Source organism: Typopeltis vanoorti, chromosome 1, assembly GCF_054136105.1.
Source record: "Typopeltis vanoorti isolate ZY-2024b chromosome 1, IOZ_Tvanoo_1.0, whole genome shotgun sequence".
Lineage (NCBI taxonomy): Eukaryota > Metazoa > Arthropoda > Arachnida > Uropygi > Thelyphonidae > Typopeltis > Typopeltis vanoorti.
This window is the reverse complement of record NC_143549.1, coordinates 141,700,097-141,724,636: the sequence shown is the minus strand read 5'-3', so window position 1 is coordinate 141,724,636 and position 24,540 is coordinate 141,700,097. Positions and strand designations below refer to the sequence as shown.

Genomic DNA, 24,540 nt, shown 5'->3' with positions numbered 1-24,540 from the left:
CACTGATCGCTTTGCCAAAGTCGAAAAGCAAATTTGAGTAGAAGTCAGATGTTATTGTGAAATATATGAAGAAAAAAAAAACCAACAGACAACATTAACAAATTTTCTGATTAAAAAAGCTACTCCCGATCAAGAGAAATAACCATATCGTCCAAATGAATGACACTTACTCACCTGTTTAATTAAAGACACTGTTAATAAGTTTTTTGTTTATGTTTATGTTAACTAATATTTAAAGGAATTTCAAATTAAAGTAAGGGCACCATTTTTGATGTGTTTATGTATTTTTTTCTTAAATTTTTTGTTCTTAATTTTGTATTTATGTGTTTATATGTATATGTGCTAATAAATAATTTATAAATGTTTATGTAAGTTTATACATTTTTAACTGTTTTAAGTTAAATAGAAACCTAATTTATGAAAATATTATAACAGAAATTAAACAAATCAAGAATTAAAAAAGTCCTTGACTTACGACGGAGACGTTAGAATAGAACCCGTTGTAAGTCGAGGACTCTGTATATACACAAACTATAAACAAATCAGTATTCAGTGATATATGTATTCAGTTAGCAGCTGTTTAGAATTAAAGTAATGTCTCAAGCAAAAGAACCTAATTTTTTGAATGCATAGGAAGAAGCAATAATTGTTATATGTTTGTTCCAAGAAAAATTTGAGGTTAGAGTACTCCCAAAAATTCAATTTTGAGTAGAGGTTTTGGTATTGTCAAAAGTAAAACTTGAAGAAAAGAGTTAAGCAGAGACAGAGCTTTGTTTTGATAGGAGTGAAATTAACTAGGTTATTTAAATCCCAATTCATGAATGTTTTGGGGATCAGAATTTAAGGTAATAGAAATTATTGCTTCCTTTACATGGTATAGGCTGTAAGAGCAATCTATTTAGAGACAGAACTTTGTTTTGATAGGACTTGAAATTGACTAGGTTATCTAAATCCCCATTCATGAATGTTGTGGCGATCACAATTTAAGGTAGTAGAGATTAAGTTTTTGCATGTTGTGGTGATAGATTCATTGCAACATTTTCAAATGAAAAGTAAAAGTGCAGCTTGCCACCATCATTGAAACTCTTGGATTGGTGGTCAGTTGGAGTAGATCAGTAGTTGAAGGAAAGAACAGAGCCTTGTGAGACCCCTGCATTAGTTCTTTCTTTTAAGGTTACACAGTGGGCAGCATTCATAGCAAAGAATTTATGGAGACCCAACACTTGTCAAAATAATTACTTTACTTATAATTCAGAAAATGATATTCAACGTTTTGACCTCTGTTTTGTAAATCCCTGGGTGGGCAAGGTATGGAAGAGGATCTTTGGATGAGCTGAGTGAATTTCTTAATTGTGCAGAAGGTTTTAAGGTTGCCTTAGTATTGTATTTATGTAGTGTTCAATTTTTTCTGATATGCCCCTAATATATGGTATGGCTATGACATTCTTGTAATCTTTTTTGCTTTTAATGGTATTTTTGTGGAGGATCTTGTGAACTATTTTTTGTATAGTAGCCATTTTTTTTGCAAATGTTTGGCTAATGAAATTAAGAAAATTCGGGTAAAAACTATTAAAACTAATCATGATGGCATGAAAGAATTAACGAAAGATGAGCGAGTGGCTTTATATTGCGACTCCATTATTAAAGGTGTGCTCGATGATAGAATGCACAAGGTATGTTTTCCAGGTGGTAAAATGAGTAGAGTGATTGAGGCATTGATATGAAGAGGGAGTGAGCAAAGGAGTTGATGGTTTTAATTGGCACTAATGTTGACAGAGGACAAAGAGCAAGTCAGAATGGATGTCAGGAGGCTGCTTAGAAGGATAAAAGAGAATAGTGTGGCAGGAAGGGTAGTCAGCGTGTTGCCTAGGTATGACTGTGGTGAGATGAGGCAGAGAGCAAGGATTATGAATGATATGCTGGCTGAAATGTGTGAGGAAATGGGAGTACAGTTTGTTAATGTGTGGAATGAGTTTGAAGGAAGAAGTGAACTGCATGGAAGTGATGGACTGCATTTGAGTGGTTATGGTGAGTCGCTTGAAGAGACTGCTGCTGGAAGGTAGAGAAGTTAGTAGAGTGAGAGAGAATGAATCAGATCAAATGGGAAGTGATGTGGAAGAGCAGGAGAGATTGAAGAGGTGGTTATGAATGAGGAAGTGAGTGGTATAAGTATAGAAAATGAGAGAATGGGTGTGCAAGAGGAGCCGGGAAACGGGGAGGCTCAGGGTGGACAGGGGTACACAGTGTGAGAAAGGTGGATGCTCCGAGAGGAGGTGAGAGCATGTGTGGACAGGAAAGAAATGGGATGACCTGGGATCAAGAGGAAACAGCTGGAATTGAAAAGGGTTTTAAAATGAATAAGCAGAAAGGGAAATGGTCCCAGTCGAGCATGGAGAGATCACATCGAGCGAGTGGTATCAGTGAAACTAGCTGTAGATCCAGAAATGAGCTGTTGTGTTTGTATGCAAATGCTAGAAGTATAAGAAACAAGGCAGATGAAATGGTTGCATTAATTGCGTATGTTCACCCAAAGATTGTCGGAATAAGTGAGACATGGTTGGAAGAGGACAACATCCTGACAGGAATAGAGATGGAAGGGTATGATGTGTTTCGTAAGGATAGGGGTAAAAAGGGAGGGGGGAGTGCTATTGATGATAGAGAATGTGTTATGTCCATACAAAGTAGAGATGCAAGAGGGAAATAGTGCCAGTGGTTTTGAGGCAGTATGGTGTGAGATAGAGGTGAATGGAATCAAATACTTAGTTGGATGTTGTTATAGACCAGGTAATGTGGATGATAATGAAATGTATAATCAAATTAATCAAGCAAATAAGAAAAGGGTGATTACTATGTGCGATTTTAATTATGGCAATATAGACTGGAATGATGAGATAGAACTGAAAGTAAAGATGATGAGTTTTTGAGGGATAACTACCTCAGACAGTATGTAACCGAGGGCACATGAGGATTTGAGGGTCTTGGATTTGGTCATCTCATCAGAGGATGTAATTATAAATGAGGTGTCAAATCATCCACCAATTGGTGAGAGTGACCATGAGGTGATTACCTGGGTGGTTGCCAGCAGTGTGAAGACCTCTGTGAGAAAAGGATATATGTGGAACTACAAGGGGGTGATTATGAAGAGCTCAGGAGGCAGCTTGTGGGTGTAGCATGGAATGAGGAGTTAGCTGGAAAAGAGATCAGTGCAGCTTGGGGAATTTTCAAAAACTACCTAGTAGATTATTATTATTCGTGACACCTCCAAGGAGTCCGAAAACTCATCGCAGGAGGACACCTACTATTATACAGCTGTCAACCACTACACCGAACCTCTGCTACGTGTATTCCAAGGGTGAGAAGGTTAAATAAGGTAGGTGTGAGATGATTGAATAAAGAGATTAAGCATGCATTACAGAGAAAGAGGGCATTGTGGAGGCAGCATAAGAGAAGTGGAAATAACCAATTCCATGAGGTCTACAAAGACCAGGCAAGGAGGGCAACTTGGTTGGTGAGGGTAGCTAAAGAGAGGTATGAACAGCAGTTGGCTAATGAAGCCAAAAACAATCCTAAGGAGTTCTTTTGATATGTAGCCAGCAAAAGAAAGAATGATTATGGAAGGATAACATTGATAGGAGAAAATGGTATAAAGACAGCTGTTGCAGAATGTGTGGTGGAGATACTTAATGAGCAATTCATAAATACGCGTGGATAGGCTTATGTGTTCATCAGACATGTTGTAATAGGTTTCACGGTATAATAAGAACACAGATGGTTAAGAAAATAACTATTTATTAACTGAAAGCTAATATTTCGCTGGTACCAGCGAAATATTAGCTTTCAGTTAATAAATAGTTATTTTCTTAACCATCTGTGTTCTTATTATACCGTGAAACCTATTACAACAAGCAATTCATAAGTCTTTCAATCCTGTGAATGTGGCTTCATGGAGAGCAGTAGATGATGGGGAGGAGAGACTGACTGTAAGTGAGCAAGAGGTGTATGGAGGAGTTGAGTAAAGTAGATGTTAATAAGGCTGTGGGACTTGATAATATATCACTACATATTCTGGAAGAATGTGCCAGGGAGTTGACACCTGCCTTGACATATTTTTTTAATATGAGTCTTGCACTCGGTCAAATTCCTAAGGAGGGCAAGATTGTGCCACTTCATAAAGGAGGTGATCAAACTCAAGCATCAAACTATAGGCCTATCTGTGTGTCAGGTGTTGTGGTTAAGTTGTTGGAGAAGCTTGTGAGAACTAGGATCCAGAGTTGGGTTGACAACAATGGTATTATCTTTGATGGACAGCATGGATTTGCTAAAGGGAGGTCATGTTATAGTAATCTACTTACTTATTACAATAAAGTGACTGCTTTCTTGGACAGAGGAGAAGGATACATAGTAATATACTTAGATTTCGCAAAGGCTTTTGATAGAGTGCCTCATGATAAATTTATAGTCAAATTAGAGCAGATGGGGTTGAATATTAGATTAGTGCATTGGATTGGGGACTGGCTATCTGATAGGTATCAACAAGTTGTGTATGGGGGAGCAATATCCAGGAAAAGGAAAATCACTAGTGGAGTGCCTCAGGGGTATGTTTTGGGGCCATTACTGTTTAACTTCTATATTAACGATATAGGTGAAGATTTGGATGGAGATATTCAGTTGTTTGCAGATGATGCAAAGTTGGGAAGAACCATGAAGAGTAGTGAAGATGTTGTAGCCTTACAAGAAGACTTGAATAAATTGAGTGATTGGGCACAGAAATGGAGATGTGAGTTCAATGTTGCAAAATGAAAGGTTTTAAAATTTGGAAAACAAAGATGGGATGCAGAATTTATGCTTGGTGAGGATATATTGTTGAAGGTGGAAGAAATAAGAGTTTGGGGGTGATAGTGGATAAGGATCTGAAATTTAGGGCACACATAGCCAAAATTGTGAAGACAACACAAAGGCTTCTGGGAATGATGCAGAGGACACTGACGTGTAGAAGTAGGGAGAGTCTTGTTCCATTGTATATGGCTTTGATTAGGCCACACATGGACTATTGTGCCCAGATTTGGTTACCTGGTTTTCAGAAGGATGAAGAAATGTTGGAAAGGATCCAAAGGCGATTGACTAAGGTAGTTTCTGACCTCTGGAATGTCGAGTATGAGGAAAGATTGAGAAGATGTAATTTGCAGAGTCTGGTGGACAGGAGGAAGAGGGGGAGATATGATAGAGACCTACAGGTTGGTAAGGGGTTGTTATAGGATCAATGCTGGAGAAGTTCCACAGAAAATAGTGGGAGATCAGGGTAGAACCAGAGGTCATCCCTGGAAACTGTATAAAGAGGGCGTGAGTAGGGGAGTGAGGGGCAGGTTTTTTTCGTGTAGAGTTGTAAATTATTGGAGTGCCTTGCCTGAAAGTGTGATGTCTGCAAGGTGTTTGAATGTGTTCGAGGCATGGTATGATGAGCTGTGTATGTGATAAAAGAACCTCCCAGGTGAGTCTTTGACTCCATGAGGTCTTGAGGTAATAATAATAATAATAATTTCGTATTCTTTGTTCGGAGCCTGGTCATTGGAGCAAATTGGTAGGGCTCTGTGTTTGAGGGTGCTGATGACCCCTAGTTTTTTTTGTTGGATGGTGCTATGAATTTTAATGTATGTATTGACCCATGTGTGTCATTACAACCTTAACGAAGGAGAGCTCTCACTTCTGAAAAAAGGTCTGAACTACACTATCGCACCAAAGTCAGTAAACAAACTAGATTTCATTTACCACAATGAAAGAGGTCTAAAATCCCTCCCCTCCTCTCCAATATAGCTCATAAAATATGAATGGAAACATCCTGCATACTAAATTCCAATAAACAGGTATGTTGCAACTTAACCAAGCAGAAAAGTTAGCCCTTAAATCTTTAAGAAATAACAGAGACATCATTATTACCAAAGTGGATAATGGGAATGCTACCGTCGTCCTTGATTGGACAGCATACCTGGAAAAAATGAACCAACTGGTATCCGACCACAACACATACCAAATGGTTAACTAAAGCCCTATAAACCACATCAAAAATAAAACAACTGAATTAATCAAATCGGTGATCATATGATGACCATAGGAAACAATTAAAAAAAAACTAATAACTGCTTTATGCCTGTGCTCCCAGAATTTATGGCCTGCCAAAAATACACAAAACAAACACTCCACTATGACCGAAAGTTGAAGGAATCGACAGCTCCAATTTTCACTTAGCCAAGAAATTAGCACCCATACGATACGCAAGGAGTTGGTAGGTCATCCCCCATCCTACATAAAAAATACACAACACTTCATAGACAAAATTAGAAACATCACATTGAACAATGAAGATTTATTAGTCAGCTTTGTTAAAACTGCTCTTTTCACTAATGTTCCTATGAATGATAATATTTACCTGATATCACAGTCCTCTTTGCCCATGTACTTTGCTCTGGGTATTTTGTGTAGCAAATTAATTTTTACCTACAAAAAGAAGGTACAGCCATGAGGCTCATCATTCCCCTCCCTATCCCCATAGCTAACTTTTACATGGAAGACTTCAAGCAACAAGCTCTAGATTCAGCAAGCCTAAAGCCCAAAGTCTGGTTCAGATATGTTGATGATATTTTTGCCATTTGGCCCCATGGCCACGAAACATTAAATACAGTACATTCCTAAGCCACCTGAACAAACAACACAAACATATCCAATTCGCCATCGAGATTAAAAACGATAACTCTCTTCCTTTTCTAGACACGCTTGTCACACGCTTATCTTCCCTCAAGCTGCCTTCATGGTCTACTGTAAACCTATATATAAAAATTCATATCACCATTCAACACAAAAACTAGGGATCATCAGCACCCTCAAACACAGAGCCCTAACAAATTTCTCCGATGAGCAGGCTGCAAACAAAGAATATGAAATTATTAGCCAAACGTTTGTGAAAAATTACTACAATAAAAAAAATAATAAAAATAAAAAAAACTGTTCACAAGATCCTCTACAAAAATACCATTAAAAGCAAAAAAAAAAAAAAAAGATTACAAGATTGCTATAACCATACCATACATTAGTGGCAATTAGAAAAAATAGAACACTACATAAATACAATATTAAGGCAACCTTCAACCCTCCTGCAAAATAAAGAAATTTACTCAGCTCATCCGAAGATCCTCTTTCATATCTTGCCCATCCAGGGATTTACAAAATTCAGTGCATCCCTCAACCTACCAAATCTAGTGTCATGTAGATTGTGTCCTGTGCATGTGTGTTTTCCTGATGATGACCTCAATATAGAGGTCAAAAATCAAATATTATTTTCTTAATTAAAAGATGAACATTTTACTTTTGAACTTTTGAACATTAAATTCAAAGATGCCTCTGAAAATGCTGAAACATCATCCAAATCTGAACAAGAATTGATGGATTAATAATTCCAAGAATTTGTAGAACCAGTCTTCACACCATATAGCATCCAGCATTGCAAACAGAAGAAAACTAATATGAGAGGACTTTAGAAATTGTTTAATGTAGTTCTGCTATAAATTTTATTTATCATCTGTATATTATTATACTGATATGTATGGAAAATTTATTTTATTTTGTGAATTAATTTTTAATTTTGTATATATTTTATTTAGTAATATTTTTTATTTTTTTTATTTATATTTTTTTTTTCACCAGAGGTCAGACTAAGGTAAATGTTTAATGTTACTTATTAATGCTTTGTTAATGTTATGGTTAACATTAACAAAGCATTTGGATTCATCTTACTTTTGTGTAGTATCATGTAGATTGTGTCCTGTGCATGTATGTTTTCCTGATGATGACAATATAGAGGTCAAAAATCAAATATTATTTTCTTAATTATAAGTAAAGTAATTATTCTAACACGTGTGTTGTGTTTCCATAAATTCTTCACTATAAACCCAACATTAGTTGTATAGTTAGAAGATAATTAACCATCCTCTATCACATGAAGTGAGTGTCTATGCAGAAAGCTGGCAATTGAGTGCAGAAGTTGGGGGGTAGGGGAACACACAAAATACTACTTAATAGATCTTTGTACCATTATTGTCTATGCTGCCACTCATTTGCACTTGCATTTTTTTCTCACGTATCACTATTTGCTGTTTCAGCCTGTCTTTGTCTTTAGTTAGCAGTCTCTTTTGCTTTAAAAATCTCAGAATTATGTCTTATTTAATAAGCACAAATTTATTTTTAACAATTTCTTGTACCATCTTCTCTTCCCATAAACTTCTTACATTTGCCAACAAAGATATCTTGCATGCCTCACAATACTTAAGTACTCATGTCAAAATATGGTTAAGGAACCATATTTTGTCATTACACACACACACACACACTAAGTCGATTAAATATAAAAATATATAGAGGAATACAGACTGTTATGCTCACATTTAATTAAAACATTCAAACTCCATAAGTAGTAGTGATATTTAAAAATCTTTGAAATACCTGTTTTTGTGAGAGCCGGTCGGGAAATTGTACCACTGTGATCTCACTACACTCTATATTTGCAAAATTTAAAATAAAATATTTGTTAAAATTTGGTTGCTGTTTTGTTTCTGTGGAAAATGCCGTTTAATGTGAAATGCCATTTTTGTGGACTACAAATGTAGAAACAGTGGAGGTGTGTACATGAAGGATGAAATTTAAAATAAAATTAAGATTATTGAATGTTGAATCTGAAGATAAAGTGTTTTGCATGATATGAGAGAGAGAGGTGTAAGTTGAATATGATGGAATAATACAGTAAAGATTATTTTTCTGTGCCATGTAGATTTTTTAGTTGGTAGGAAATAATGTTCAGATAATTGGGATAATGGATTTTACAAAACAAATTATCAACTAAATCATATAACTTGAAAATTGGCATGCTGATGAAATTTATTTCAAATGTCTTTGAACTATTTTATGCAGTTTGTTATAATATATTTTTTCCCTTTGAAATTATTTTTTTTAGGAGCATTGTGCTTTAGCATGGGGAAATATAAATCTCTTTGACTACAAGGAATGCCTTTTGAGTGAACGAGTTAGTATTCACCTTTGGACAATGCCAAAAGGCATGGACGAATTGCTGAATCCATTAGGTACAACAGGATCAAATCCAAACAAAGACTCTCCCTGTTTAGAAATAGAATTTGATAGGTTTGGCAACACTGTAGTGTTTCCTAATAATGAGCAAATAGAAGAATATGTTAATTTCATATCCAGATTGGAAAAAGATGTTGGATATCAGAGAGCAGGAGTAAGAACAGCAGGTTTAGTAAGTGTTCTTTATTATTGTTGTTAATTGGAAAAAATAAATGAATTCTATTAAACTTAGCTGCTCAAGATTGAGGCTCAGTTTCAATTGTGAATTTTTGAAATTTCAAGCTGGATAAGTACTCTTCTCCTTCACGTGGCATGCAAAATGGTGTATTTTGGTTTAATCATTGTGAATTATTTGTCATTTAAATTTTCAATTTGTTGATACTATTGCTGAATAGTATTAACGAATTTATTGGTAACAGATAACAGTTTGTTGACTTTTCTTTATTTGAAAATATTGCTTATAACAAATGAAGAGCAATGAAATATTAATTATTCTTCTATTGAGTAATTTTAAGGGTTAAAACAATACAGAAGTAAAAAAAAAATTGAATATTTTAATCCAGGGTTTTGCCTAACAGTAACTGAAACATTTTCAAGGATAAAAATAACACAATAAACAAAGTAATTTGAATAAGAACATACATATATATCAGATATGTTGACCAACTTTAACTGTGCCCAGAGGACACAGTCAAAGTTGGTCAGTTTCTTTTTGTTTATTTAAACAGGAAATTACAGTCTCCCAGATGTTTGAAAGCTTAAGACACAGGCAATTTTCCAAAAGAATCGGTCAGTTTTGAAGCATGGTCTTTTTTAGTAACAATTTTCATCTAACTGCATGTAGTTTGCTTATCCACTGTGTCCATGTTGGTTCATTACTATATAATTCTGGTATCTTTCTCTCTCTCTCTCTCTCTTTCACTGCAGATCTATCAGACTGTCTGTAATACAGAAGTTTACACTGGCAATGTATCCTATTCCCTGATAATGGGTGAACTTCATCTTTTAGAGAATAAATAAGGGAAGACAGTTTTAATATTGGTTTATAGTTAGTTTGTAATTTGATATTTATTGAGAAGGATTTAAAAAAAAATTTCCCTCTTTTCAGATACTCTTTTAATGTAAGGAACTGCTACCGTTTTGGAGTGATCTGATGTTTTTTAAGATTGTAACTGTTGGTGAAATTTTTAATGTATTCTAATTCTTTTTGGAGCAGATAGTCTGTGTGTGTGTTCATGCCCTATGTTATGCACAGGATAGTGGTGTGAATTAATGTTCACATATTGGTTGGTATATGTGGGATTTTTGTACATCATATAAGAGAGAGACCATCTAAAAATTCAGATTGCATCCAAGAACAGTAAATGACAGTTGTCTTCAATTTTTAAAGTAAATTTTATTATAAGGTTTTACTTATTTAAGTGTGCTAAAAAACTTGTCATGGCAACGGCAAGTAGCAAACACATGATCAGAATAACAGAACCAGAGGAAGGTTTTAGTTTGAAGGGGGCTTGGTGCTTTTTTTTTCTCCTCCAAAGGTTTCCATGAAAAATCTTTGCAAGAGGCGATCCCATTGTCATTCTTCAATTTGGAGCTAAATCTTGTTATGCCATATGAAATATCCTGATTACATCACAAAACAAAAGTGTGATAATATTTCATACATTTGGAAAGTCATAAGTCATAATTGGAAGTTTTTTCACTTGGTTATACTATGAATTTAAGATACCAAGAAATTATATACTTGGTTTAATATTTTATCCAAGAGTAGGCAAACAAGTTTGCGCCTGAATTATTTTCAGGACTGGGACAGCTCATATATAGAGCTTATAACTTCACATCACTTGCCTTAGTATCCCATAATGCAAGGCACATACTCTTATGTGTAATGCATAGTAATGCAGAGGTCATATTTTCATATACGAGTTGCCAAAAGGTGTCACATCTTATTATTAAAATACTCTGGATTAGAGATAGCTGTTGGAAGTTTTTTTCCACTTGATTATACTATAAATTAAGGATATCAAGAAATTATATACTTGGTTTAATCCTTTATCCAAGTGTAAGCAAACAAGTTTGTGCCTGAATTATTTTCAGGACTGGGGCAACTTGCATATAGAAGCTTATAACTTCACATCACTTGCCTTTGTAACACATACTAAGGCAAGTGAAGCAAAGTTATAAGCCAAAGGCATCATTTCTACATAATTCAGCTATGGATTGTGAGAAAATTCATAGGTAACAATTTCCCCAATAGTCTATTTTATTAATTACTTCATACTGTTTATAAAAGGAAATATTGCTGTTTATAAAAATAAATATTACTTCATAATATTTTAATAATTATTTAAATATATTTTAACTAGCCCTCTTTTCTGACCCCTGGGTGAGCTTGGCTGATTCACTGCTGTTAGTATCAATAATCTTCATCTTGAAAACTACAAGATCTCTTTAATTAGATGAATATTGCTCTTTTATCAGAGCATTAAAAAAAAGGGAGGGGATCATAAACTACTCAATTTATTCTTAATCTAAACAGGTGGTAATGTGTTAACCACTTACATATAATCAAGCTGTATATGATGAATAATTTTAGTATGTACAGGGTGCTTAGGAGGAATCTACCAAATTTCAGTGGTTAATTTCTTAAGAAAAAAAAATTAATATATTAGTGTGAGGTCAAATTCCAGACATTTGGGGAAATAGTCATTTTTTTACAGTTTGGTTACCATTAACTGCAGCGTATTCTCTTAAGTGTCTCAGAGTTTGAATGATGTTCCATTATTTATTGTTATTGGCTTGACCATTTTTAACTGTGTGCTTTTCTGTATACCAGCTAAATTTTAAACTGAAAAATATACTAACATCCACTTTTAGTATAGCTTTTGGATGGTAATATAACAGGTGCTATTCACAATGTTTTTCCTGCTGTATTGTCCCTAATCTAAAGGCTGAGTGGTTAGCTTATCTGCTCTCCAGCTGTGGGTTTGAATCCTGCCGTGGGCATGGATGTTTGTGATTGTCTCTGAAAATACTAGCGGTGGTGGGCGGTAAATGGTGTTGGTGTAGTTGTAGTTCATTGTAGTTGGTGGATTGAGGGTGGAGACAGAGAGTTGTAGAGTAGGTGCCCTTCCTCGATGAATCTTTGGACTCCCTGGAGATGTTATGTAATAGTAATAATATACAATTCCTGTGAGAAACTGGATCATTTGATATTGTAGTTGAATAGGATTTTAATCATCATCATTCAAAATAATATACTTCAAGTAGCATGCACAACATTAGAACAAGTTCTTATGAATACCCATATGAGTTGGAGTTTTCAAAACAAATGTTTGATATTAAAGGATTATAAGACGTATTGTAATTTTTAATTCTGAAACATTTAACTCCATATTTATTCTAGTTTTTTCCTTAATTTGCCATATCTGCATACAGCTAGAACTTAAGCCCGTGTTGATATATATACTTTTTTTTTTGTTTAAAATCACACAAGGAATCAATACCTGGAGGTTTAGCAGATTTTTCCTGGACATCCTGTATACAGATAAATTGAATCTCTCTCTATATAATAAACTATGTAAAATCCTGATTAGAGCCTGATAGGCACAGTCTTATTCTAAAGGAAATTATTGTAGCTAAGTATAACAGTCTATTTCTGTGGTACCTACATGTAACATTAGTGGAATGCTGCTCACAGAACATCAGTTCTCTTAAATTTTGCTAACATATTTTATCAGAAAACAAATATATTTGTTTTCTCATATATATATGCTCACTTGCTCTACACACATGCATACATAAGTTGATTCCATATTCCTGTTCTACACTTATATTCTACACTTCAAAATACCAGTATTATATATATATATATATATATATCAAAATATTAAGCAGAAGTCAGAAAGCTTGCATTTTAAAAATACAGGAAAGAAATTCACATTTACTGATTTGCTCCTGTGCAATTTTTTATTGGACACGCCACTGAAAATGCATACGAACATTTATCCTTCATCAGGAGGCTTTTCCTGGTCATCAGATTTTGTGCTCTAACATTCACTCATCATCATCACTGCCTTTGTCTGCATTACACAGTTTCCATCACCATAAAAAAGGAGGGAGATAAAGAACCATAAGGACATTGAAAACTGCAGAAAACATGCTGTGTTTAATAGCATAGAATCCACATGCTGGAAGTTATGTGCTAGCACATGAAGTATTGAGGTGGAATAGGGTGTTTCCTAAGCAATTGTTTGAAGGGTCCTACATGAAAACTAACTTTACCTGTATCATTTCTAGCAGAATCCTCCATATTACCAGACAGTCATTATCATCAGTTGGTATTTATTATTATTATTATTATTATTATTCAGGCCTCCATGAAGTCAAGAGACTCATCTTGGGAGGACCTGCCTAGGAAACACAGTCTATCATACCACTCCTTGAACTCATTGACCATTCTCACTCTCACCACTCCATCAGGCAATGCATTCCATGGTTCAACCATCCTCCATGCAATAAAACCACTCCTCACAGCTTCCTTTCGTAACTTACAGGGATGGCCCCTTGTCATCGCTCCTTCCCACTGTTCCACCAAGTTAAAGAACTCCCCAGTGTCAACTCTGTAACTGCCTCTCAACAGTTTAAAAGTCTTGATCATATCACCTCTCCTTCTTCTATTCACCAAACTCTGCAGTCCACATTCCTTCAACTGATCCTCATAACTTACATTGTACAGTCCCGAAACCATCTTTGTTATCTGCCTCTGTACCCTTTCCACAGTTAATTTATCCCCTTCAAATCCTAGGGTCCAGATTTGAGAAGAATGTGATCTGATCAGAGTCTTATACAACAGAATAAGACTCTGATCACAGTCTTATACAACAGAATGATAACTCTTTTATCTCTGCAGGTCAGCATCCTTCTCAGTATTGCAGCAATCCTGTGGGTTACCTTCACCATCTTTGCAATATGCTCTCTGAATTTCAGTTTTCTATCAGCTTATCATGTGGTACCATATCAATCATCACCCAAAGATCTCTTGTCTCCGCTAGTTCCTCCAGTACATCTCCTCCCATCGACGTATCCCAAACTTCAAGACTTTACATTTTGCTGCATTAAACTGATACCCCCATTCATTTGACCATATGTCCACTTTATTCAAATCCTCTTGCAGGGCTGCCACATCTGCATTATTACTAATATCCCTGCCCAGCTTCACATCATCTGCAAACAACTGAATATCCCCTTGCAATCCATTGACAATGCCATTGATATAAATGTTAAACAATACAGGTCCCAGTACTGAGCACTGTGAAATCCCACTTGTAACCTTCTGCCTCCTTGATATTGCCCCACCATACACAACTCTTTGATACCTATCAGATAGCCAATCCTGAATCCAGTTGACTAACCTAACATCTAAACCCGTGTGCTGCAACTTAAGTATCAGCTTATCATGTGGTATCCTATCAAATGCCTTTGCAAAATCAAGAAAAATAGCAGTATGTGCCTTTCCCTCATTACCCACTCTTGTCACTTTATTATAAAGGGCAATCATATTACTAAAGCAAAAGCGCCCCATAACAAATCCATGTTGATTCTTACAGATAACATTGCCCTCATCTGCCCAACACTGTATATGGTCCCTCACTAATATCTCCAAGACCCTAACAATTACTGATGACACACAAACTGGCCTACAATTTGACACTTCTGCTACCACCCTTATGCAAAGGCACTATCTTACCTTCCTTCCATTCTTTGGGTAACTTTCCCATAACCAGACTTTCGTTGAAAAGTCAGGTCAGTGGAGCTGTCAGTTCTTTAGCACATTCTCTCAAAACCCTTGGTGAAATACCATCCAGTCCCAAAAGTTTTACTAACATCCAGAGTACTCAGTATTTATTATTATTATTACGTGACACCTCCAGGCAGTCCAAAGACTAATCAAGGAAGGGCACTCACTGTACAGCTCTTTGTCTCCACCACTCAATCCACCAACTACAACGAACCAAAACTACACTAATGCCATCTACAGCCCACCACCCACTAGTATTTTCACAGAAAATCACAACATTCATGCCAATGGCAGGATTTGAACCCACAGCCTCTTGGCTGGAAAGCGGATACACTTACCACTCGGCCAACCAGGCTGGCATTTGGAACACATTCTTTTCTTGCGCCTCTAAACCTCGAACCTGCCCTTTCCATCTAGTATTAAAACCTATTTCTCCAGGATGAAATACTCCAATGAAGTGTTCATTGAACAACTCTACTATATCCTATGCATCAGTCACTCTATTCCCATTTTTATCCCACCATGTCATACTTCCACAATCATTTCTCCTCCTACTGGCCACATAGCTAAAAAATTCATCTTCCAAGTCAAAACCACATGGTCACTCTCTCCAACTGGGGGGGGGGGGGAGATGTCATCTCAGTTATTATCAGCTCTTCTGATGCTATGACCAAATCCAAAACTCTTGAACCTCTTATAAGTTAAGGGGATAAAAATCCCTTATTGTTTTTCAGCCAGTAAGCGAAACTAAGATCGAAAACTACAATCTGTAACGTTTCATGCCGACGAACTGTCAGTGTATCCAAGCGTAAGTGACCACTTGGTAGTGCCACACCATGGCAACTCGTTGCAAAGGTGGAGCAAGCTCCCTCACTGTTCTTGATATTTTCTCATAATGTAAAACACACAGCTCTTAAGAGATGTAGTACTGTTTTACATTATGAGGAGAGGTCACTACCCAGACCGGTTTCAACCTTTTTTGAGGTCTCATCAGTGAGTAGCTAGACCTAGAATATCAGAGTTTAAGTGAAGAAAACTTGCATACTTTTGCTATACGATTGCCCGAAAGGTGTTTTATCCCCTTAACTTATATCAACCTCGCCAGAAAAAAATAGCCGTTTGGCTTTTCATCTTAGTTATACTATGTTATAATATAATATAGTGACACACCTTTCGGGCAATCGTATAGCAAAAGTATGTAAGTTTTCTTCACTTAAACTCTGATATTCTAGGTCTAGCTACTCACTGATGAGACCTCAAAAAAGGTTGAAACCGGTCTGGGTAGTGACCTCTCCTCATAATGTAAAACAGTACTACATCTCTTAAGAGCTGTGTGTTTTACATTATGAGAAAATATCAAGAACAGTGAGGGAGCTTGCTCCACCTTTGCAACGAGTTGCCGTGGTGTGGCACTACCAAGTGGTCACTTACGCTTGGATACGCTGACAGTTCGTCGGCATGAAACGTTACAGATCGTAGTTTTCGATCTTAGTTTCGCTTACTGGCTGAAAAACAATAAGGGATTTTTATCCCCTTAACTTATATCAACCTCGCCAGAAAAAAATAGCCGTTTGGCTTTTCATCTTGAACCTCTTGTTCCCTCTATTACATGTTGCCTAAGACATTTTTCCCTCAAGAATTCTAGAAATTCCATTCCATTCCCTTATTACCTACATGCATTTTCCTCTTCCCAGCTTATACTGCTGTAGTTAAAATCTCCATTAACAGTCATTCTTCTTGCACTTGCCATTCTCAACATCTCCTGTTCCCCACGCTCTGTGCTTCTTGGCTTGTAGCAACACCCCACTAAATATCCTGTCTTGCCCACCTCTACCTCACACCATATGCTTTCAAAACCATTAGTGTCACTGCCTTCCAAAGCCTCCACTCTTAGAGGATACAAGTCATCACTTATCAAAAGCAGTGCTCTAACACTGCGTTTTTCCTTCCTATCCTGCAGAAAAATGCTGTACCCTGCTACTTCTATTCCTGTTATTATATCATCTTCCATCACCACATCTCAGAGATACCAATAATCTTTAGCCAGGCTGATGCTATCAGTGCCACCACCAATTCATCTCCTTTATTCCAGATACTCCTGGCATTAGTATAAAGCATAAAAATGTCACTGCTTCTATACCTATCATTATCACCTCCAGAACCCACCGGATTCAGTGTTACCTGATGTTGTCCCCCTTTCCCCAAGCGCCCATTTCCACAAGAGGCTACCCCTGCTACCATCCACCCTGGGAATTCTAGTTTCCCTGCATTGACACACCAACTCGTTCAGAAAACATCAATCTCTCTAGGTGCCTACGTCCTTCCTCATTCAAGTGCAAGTGGTCTCTTGCATACCTTTCCTTTCAGTCCTCAAATGTCCTCCAAGCATCCACATATTCCAATCCTTTCTTCTGACATATTCTGGCTTTTATACTATTCATTATTACTGCTCTTCTGCTCAGCTCATCATTATTATACTTGGGCAACACACACACACAATCTTTCCTCTCTACATTTTATTTCATACAACTTCAAGTAAGAATCTCAGATCTCTCACCACCTGATTTACATTGCCTCTCAAGTCATTCGTGCCCATCATCTCATCCACCCTTTGACCCCTTAAGCTAATTGCCATGGACACACTCTCTATTGTTCCTCCAGGCAAACACTCCTCTGGCATCCTATCTTGCACACCACTGATCATCGAGTCTCCATACATCACAGCTCTTACCATTCTGTTCCTTGATTGCTCACCTCCCTTGCATTCTTCTCATTCTCTCTCTCTCTTTCTGTTGTTCCCATCTCTCTCTGATTCCTTCTCTTCCACTGTTTCTATTCTCTCTCTCTCTCTTTCTGTTGTTCCCATCTCTCTCTGATTCCTTCTCTTCCACTGTTTCTATTCTCTCCTTTTCTATCATTCCCATACCTCCCTCTCTCTCTCTCTCTCTCTCATTCCCTCGCTTCTACTGCTCCTATTCTCTACTCTTCTATCATTCCCTCTTTTCTACTGTTTCTATTCTCTCCTCTTCTATCATTCCCTACTCTCTCTCTCATTCCTACTCTGATTCGCCTTGCATTCATCTCTTCCATTCGCCTAATCTCATCTCATTCCCAAGACATTCCACCATCTCTTTCAGCTCCTATCTCTCTCTGCAAGTTAGCTACTCTTACTCACTGTTCATCCTCCCAATCATAATCATTGAAAACTTCATAATCATTCAAGCCTTCCACACTCCCCACTCTTATTTTTTCAGTAAGTGGTTTTGTAAGTGGTTTCTACTGTTGTAAAAAAACATTGGCAAAATACCATGTTACAAAGCTTCTATATGCTTGTTTGTAGAACAGGCTAACTAAATCTCTGCACCATGACTACAAAACCTAGGAGAAAATACTTTTAATGATGAGCTCATGATGTCCCATTGCAATAAGAATTGTCGTTTGTATGTAATGGATCTCTACCACATTTCAGTTTTGAAGGCTCTTGATATCTTGAACAAAGGTATCCTGAAAGATGTATTGATCAAGGTGGATCAGTTATATCCCATCCTTAGTTACCCAAACTAAATACTGTGGATTCTTAATTATAGAGTCAATCAAAATCATTGGTGTACTTTATGCTGAATGGAAATATTGATTAATAGCAGGAATATGTTGGACATCTTTGCACTACCATCTTACACCAGCCAGGAACATTCAAGTACATGAAGCTTTGAAAATGATACATCTGAGTGGTTGCATGACTGGCAGTCGGAAGTCATTTTGAATACGTGCTGTGAAGTACAGTCATCATTTGTTTTATATATCCAGTATATAAAGGTAAGAAAATATATTTCTTGTGATAAAATAAGTTATCAGAATTTAAAATAATAAATCCTATATCTTTTATTCCCTATGGGGTATAAAAGTAGGTGAGTCCATTTTAGCCTTAACTATTGGACAGTGAGGGACAGTTCAATCTCCACTGATAGCCATTCAAAGAAAGCTAGCCCAAGACTATCACTAATTATAAACGGCATCCAGTGAAGAGAGGCAGACAGACAAGTTTTGCCATCTCTTGGTCCCTAACTCTAATGCAGTATGTTAAAATTTGAGATAGTGTGGATTCTACAGTTGATTTTTTTGAGTTTACGAGACCTCATCAACATTGTTTGTTGTTTAATAATAGAAGTCCCACACCCAGAGTTATTTCCTTTATCATTTTTAACATATATGCATTATTTAACTAAATAAAATATATATTATATGTAGTTTACCTTTTTTATTGATTTATAATAATTATTATTATTACGGGCAACTCCAAGGAGTCCTTAGACTCATCAAGGGAGGCCCTAAACAACATAATACTATTAATAATTATAATTACAATTTGCTACATTCTAATGAAGAACAATTTAAGTATAATTAAAAACTTGCAGATCTAAATTTTGCATTGCTATTTAAACTTGGCCTATATTTTAATAGGCTACATTATCAAAGTATATTTTAGATATTTTATGGAACAATTAAAATTTGTTCCATAATTGAAAGCTTGGAATACATGCTCATTGCATTTATATTAATTACTTAACTGAATTCAGTAATTCTTCAGTAAATCAGTAACATTGATAAGTAAATCGATCTGAAATATGGTTAACTATTTTATTTTACAGGATCATTGCTTTTTCATCTTTTTTTGGCAGAATTGATTTGCTCAGCTAGTTATGCATCTTTATTCAATATGACTTGCTTTCTTTAAATTTTATTTCTAAAAAGAAATATCTAAACTAAGAATATGTGATCCTGGTTCAATCAATCAGTCTGTGAAACTATGACACTTAAAATGAATGATCGAGTCACTTTTATAAGGACCATCTGTCCATTGCTAAAACATAACAACTGAAATTAATTAATACTTTATTCAAAGCTTTATTGCATGCTTTACTTTACAAATTCATTTTCATTAATTTTATTTCTTTATTTTTTAAATTGATTGACAAGAAATGCATTCTATTTTATAATTCTTTCAGACGATTTTCAGATTTGTTTGTATAGTGTATTAAGTGGGTTGAAAGTTTATTTTCCCCTTGGTTAGACTATAATAAATTTAGTTTAATCCTTTATCCAAGTGTGAGCAAACAAAGTTTGCGCCTGAAAATATCTTCAGGACTGGGGTAAGGTAGTACAACACCAGGCAACTCGTAGCAAAGGTGGACCAAGCTAACATCACTCCTATCTCAGTATCTCCCATAAAGCAAAACACATCTCCTTGCGGATATGTATAATGTTATGCATTAAGGGAAGGGCCACTACCCACACTAGTTTCGACCTTTATTGAGGTCTCTTCAGTGGGAGCCAGGCCCAGTCTTCTCTGCCTGGCTCCCACTGAAGAGCCCTCAATAAAGGTTGAAACTAGTGTGGGTAGTGGCCCTTTCCTTAATGCATAACATTATACATATCCGCAAGGAGATGTGTTTTGCTTTATGGGAGATACTGAGATAGGAGTGATGTTAGCTTGGTCCACCTTTGCTGTGAGTTGCCCGGTGTTGTACTACTGTTGAACTCTGAATGGTCTTGTTACTTTGTATCAGCAAATCATTCAGATTTCAACAAGCACAACTCAGCAAACTGAATATTTAATGGTAGAAAGTACTTGCATTTAGTCAAAATCAAATAATATTGTGTCAAAGGTGTGAAATTATAAGATAATGAAACATAACACTAAGAATGTAACAGATTGGAATTATATTGTGTTATTTAGATTTTTTTTAACGAATTATAAATCAAATTTTAGTATTATACAGTACAGCTGAAATTAACTTGAATATTCCACTGGACAAAGTGTAAGAGTGGGTCCAAAGGTTTGGTATGTGTTGGTGTAAGCGCCTGAGGCTGCATAATACTAGGAACAGGTGTGCATAATAACAGTTCCATGATTCCTACCACAGAAAAAGTGCTGACATCATCGGAGATCGAGACTAGCATAGCGCCGCACAGGGGTTTCAGGAGGAGATAGGGAGCGTTATGTGATGAATAATATAAGTGATTGCAGGGGGAGGAACAAAGCTTTTTTCCCGGGATTCAAGGTCGTGAGGAAGTCCAATCGAGGTAGCGGTTTCCAGGCAGAACAGCGGGCGAGGATGCATGGCAGCGGGATGTTTGAATCGGGCAGTCTATGAAACTACGGACAGAATTCAAGTGCAACACAGCTAACGCTTTCATTACAGGCGGGTGCTATGTTGTAGATGTTCCCGTAAAGTCCTCAGATGACAACGGTAGCCATTGAGCAGATAGAGGATAGCCACTTAGCAGGAATTTAATGCCGCGAGTGATCCAAACAAGGTATCCAACCTCGGGTACGAGTGAAGGCAATGTAAACGTTTGTTATTTAAGTTTTGGGAGCCTGTTTGTATGAAGAGATTTAGATGCAAGAAGTATGAAATGTCAGGACAATATTAACTAGTGAACTCTTAAGAGATTGTTCCAGTAGGCTATAACCAGATATCGAGATTGTTTAAATGAGTTTAACAGAATTGTTGAGAGGAATATGAGCCATAAATTAATGATAATTTAACTTAATGTCCCCAGATTTATAGAGGGAATTGTTAGATGAGTGAATTGTGTTAATGAAGATTAAGTTTAGTAATTTACTAGATATAAAATTTTGCATGCATTAGGTAGCCCTTGAAAGAATCAAGTTTCCTAACTTAGTTTTTATGTATGATTGTAATTTTAGCAAGAGTGAACTTATATAATTGTATAGTGTATTTAAAGTTGTAAAATAAACATGTATTTTTACCCCAAACTGAGGCTTACCTGACTAAGAGCATCAACTCGCCACTCTAAAATTACGAATTTGTCACGGGAGGGTAAAGTTAAGTTGAGAGGTTTTGCCACAACTGTCTGAAGGAGTTAGCAGGTGTTTATATATTTCGGTTATTGGAATTGTCTCCCTGAATAGTGCATTTTATTATTATAGGGCACAGACTGGCACAGTCATTAAAAAATATAAATGTGTTTATGCCTAAAAAGGAGACAGGACCAAAAATCCAGGCCAGTACTTAGAGCAACTGCTTAGTAAGTTTGATAGATATGATTTGAGTGAAAAGTTGGTATTTTTTGACCTTTACATTATCAGAACTTATTATCCAATAATGCAACTTATTTTTACATATTTCTGTAATATGTTATGAATAACATATTGGTTTTTGATTGATGCATAGCCTACATTGCTCAGTGAGTAATGATGGTTCCCTTTAATTTGCAAAGATCTAAATTCAAATCTCGTCTAGGAAAGACCAGACTTGAAACCTCATTTATGAACCTTATTAATGGCTTTCCATTGAAAGTCATTTAGCTAGTCTCACACAGAGATGACAAGGGAGCTTTTCTCTGAGATATTGGGTTTCATCCTCCTACATCAGTGGTTCTTAACCTTTTTTTGCTTGGCATCCCCTTTCAACTATTTGTATAGCCTGGTGGACCAAGCTAACACCCCCTGCTCAATTTTATACTAGGTTAATGACTCAATAAGATAATTATAATATATTATTAGGCAAACCTAAATTACTGTCAACATATTTGAACTGATAGTTAATTAAAAATTAATGACTTTGATACAAATTAATTTTACACCATGACACTGAATCCTTTCTCGACCAAGTATGAAGCGAAAAGCAATGAACAGTAATTTTATTTCTTTCCAAAGCTGAATATACTTGAATTGCATGTTTGGCCAGATATCCATGCTGTTGAAATTGTACTTGAGCTTCAAAATCATTTTTTAAGTCAATAAATTCTTCACACAAATTTGGATGAACAGAAGTGGTATCAGAAAAAAAAATGGATTTATGATCCTATCAGGTATTTTAAGCTCATCAGAGTCTTCAAATCTGATCAAGTCTTCTTTCAGTGTCAGAAGATGGGAACAATAACAATCCAAATCTGTATCTAATATTAAATCATCTATTATTTGTAGACTTGGGAACTGCAGAAAATCTCATCTTGCAGTACTCTAGTTGTAGAATGTTAATTTGCTGATAAAAGCATTTATAATTCTTATTGCATTGACGTTGACCTCATTTAATTTGGTGAAAATATCAGAAAGATATGCAATGTCAACCTTTTTCTTTTTTAGAACATTACACATGTTCTCATCACGTGAATTAAGAAATTCCAAAATAGTATCATTGAGATCATTAAAGCATCACAGAAAGTTTTCGATTGAGAACCATCTAACTTCAGTGTGAAGCAAAGGACACTCAAATTCTTTATTTTCAGGGGAAAGTTTCTGAAAACATTCAGGTATTCAATGACTGGGCCTTTATTTTATTCATCTGCTTTAATAACATCATTCAAATTCTTATGTAGTCTCCCTCTAAGATGTTTTGTAACTAAGTGCTATCTGTGAATTGTAAAGATATTTGGAACTTACTTTTTAATGTACTATAAATCCACGGTGACGACCAATCATAGCTGGTGCTCCATAAGTTGCACATGCAATAATATTTGTGAGAGGAATGTTTTTAGCATTAAAAAAGTCTTTAACATCTTACCAGCTATAAAATTTCATTTATAGCCAGTAAGATGGGTTTTGCCAATAGTATGTGGCTTTCCACATTTGGCAATTAATTTTGAAAGTTTGTAAGACACAAGTTTCTTCTCTTGTTGGTTACTTTGTATTGTAACCCTTTAATTCCAGGACGATTTTTAACTTTAGTCTTTAATTCGTGAAAGTACTACACATCCTTTTTTGCTTTATTTGGATGCTTTGTTCTTAAATTCTCAATCATTCTTGAAGGCTTCATTCCTTTGTTTGAGAAAGTTTTTTCACATATTAAGCGCATTAGTAACTGCTCATTATTTATAGATGGAATAACTCCATATTTTAAATATTCACTTGAATATTGACGACATTTCTTTTTTCACTCATTTTAATGCGCTACAGTGCTACATGATATAAACAAAGTGCTCCACACAATACCACAGGCTTGATGTAAACTGCAAACCAGGGTGTCAGTAGACATTAGGAAAAGTAGCAGATAAAGCTTATAAAAATAACCCAAATTAATTACATGTAGAAAATTCATACCAAAAAGTAGCCCAATTACTTAACTTTCAGTGTAGAAAATTCAGACCAAAAAGTAGCCCAATTACATAACTTTCAATGTAAAAATTCTAAAGAATAAGTAGTGAATAAATTTTAACAGTATTGTCAGACATACAATATTCTCAACAGTCATATATACAATATGAATAGGGATGCTAGATTAAATACAGAATTTTTTGCTTTTATTATATTAGTAGTATTATAATGTTTACTGCCCCCTAATCTCTTACCACCCCTTTGGCATTCACAGTGTCCCCAGGGGGGGTGCTACTGTCCAGGTTAAGAACCACTGTGCTAGATGAAAAGCCTTCTCCTTTCTGACAGACAAACTGGTTACAGAATACATGCAGTTTGGACTATGCATATAGGTTTAATCACCCTGCCATAGCATTAACTAAGTTTCTATGAAGCCAGGCTACTTTGTCTTGACAAACCATTGAGCCCAATACAAAAGGGAAAATGATAATTGATACATTCCTATTAAAAATTATACAGAACTAATCAAGAGAAACTAATACTGATTTCT

General features: G+C 35.8%; 1 protein-coding gene across 1 annotated transcript in view; it reads left to right on the top strand.

Annotated features, from left to right (window-relative positions):
- The window catches only part of LOC150110489 (phosphatidylinositol 4,5-bisphosphate 3-kinase catalytic subunit alpha isoform-like), a 329,148-nt gene that overhangs the window by 162,710 nt on the left and 141,898 nt on the right, over positions 1 to 24,540 (top strand). Inside the window, exon 8 of the mRNA XM_090394138.1 lies at positions 8,999 to 9,301. Within this exon, the coding sequence (XP_090250264.1) occupies positions 8,999 to 9,301 (303 nt within the window). The remainder of the gene's footprint in view (positions 1 to 8,998; positions 9,302 to 24,540) is intronic.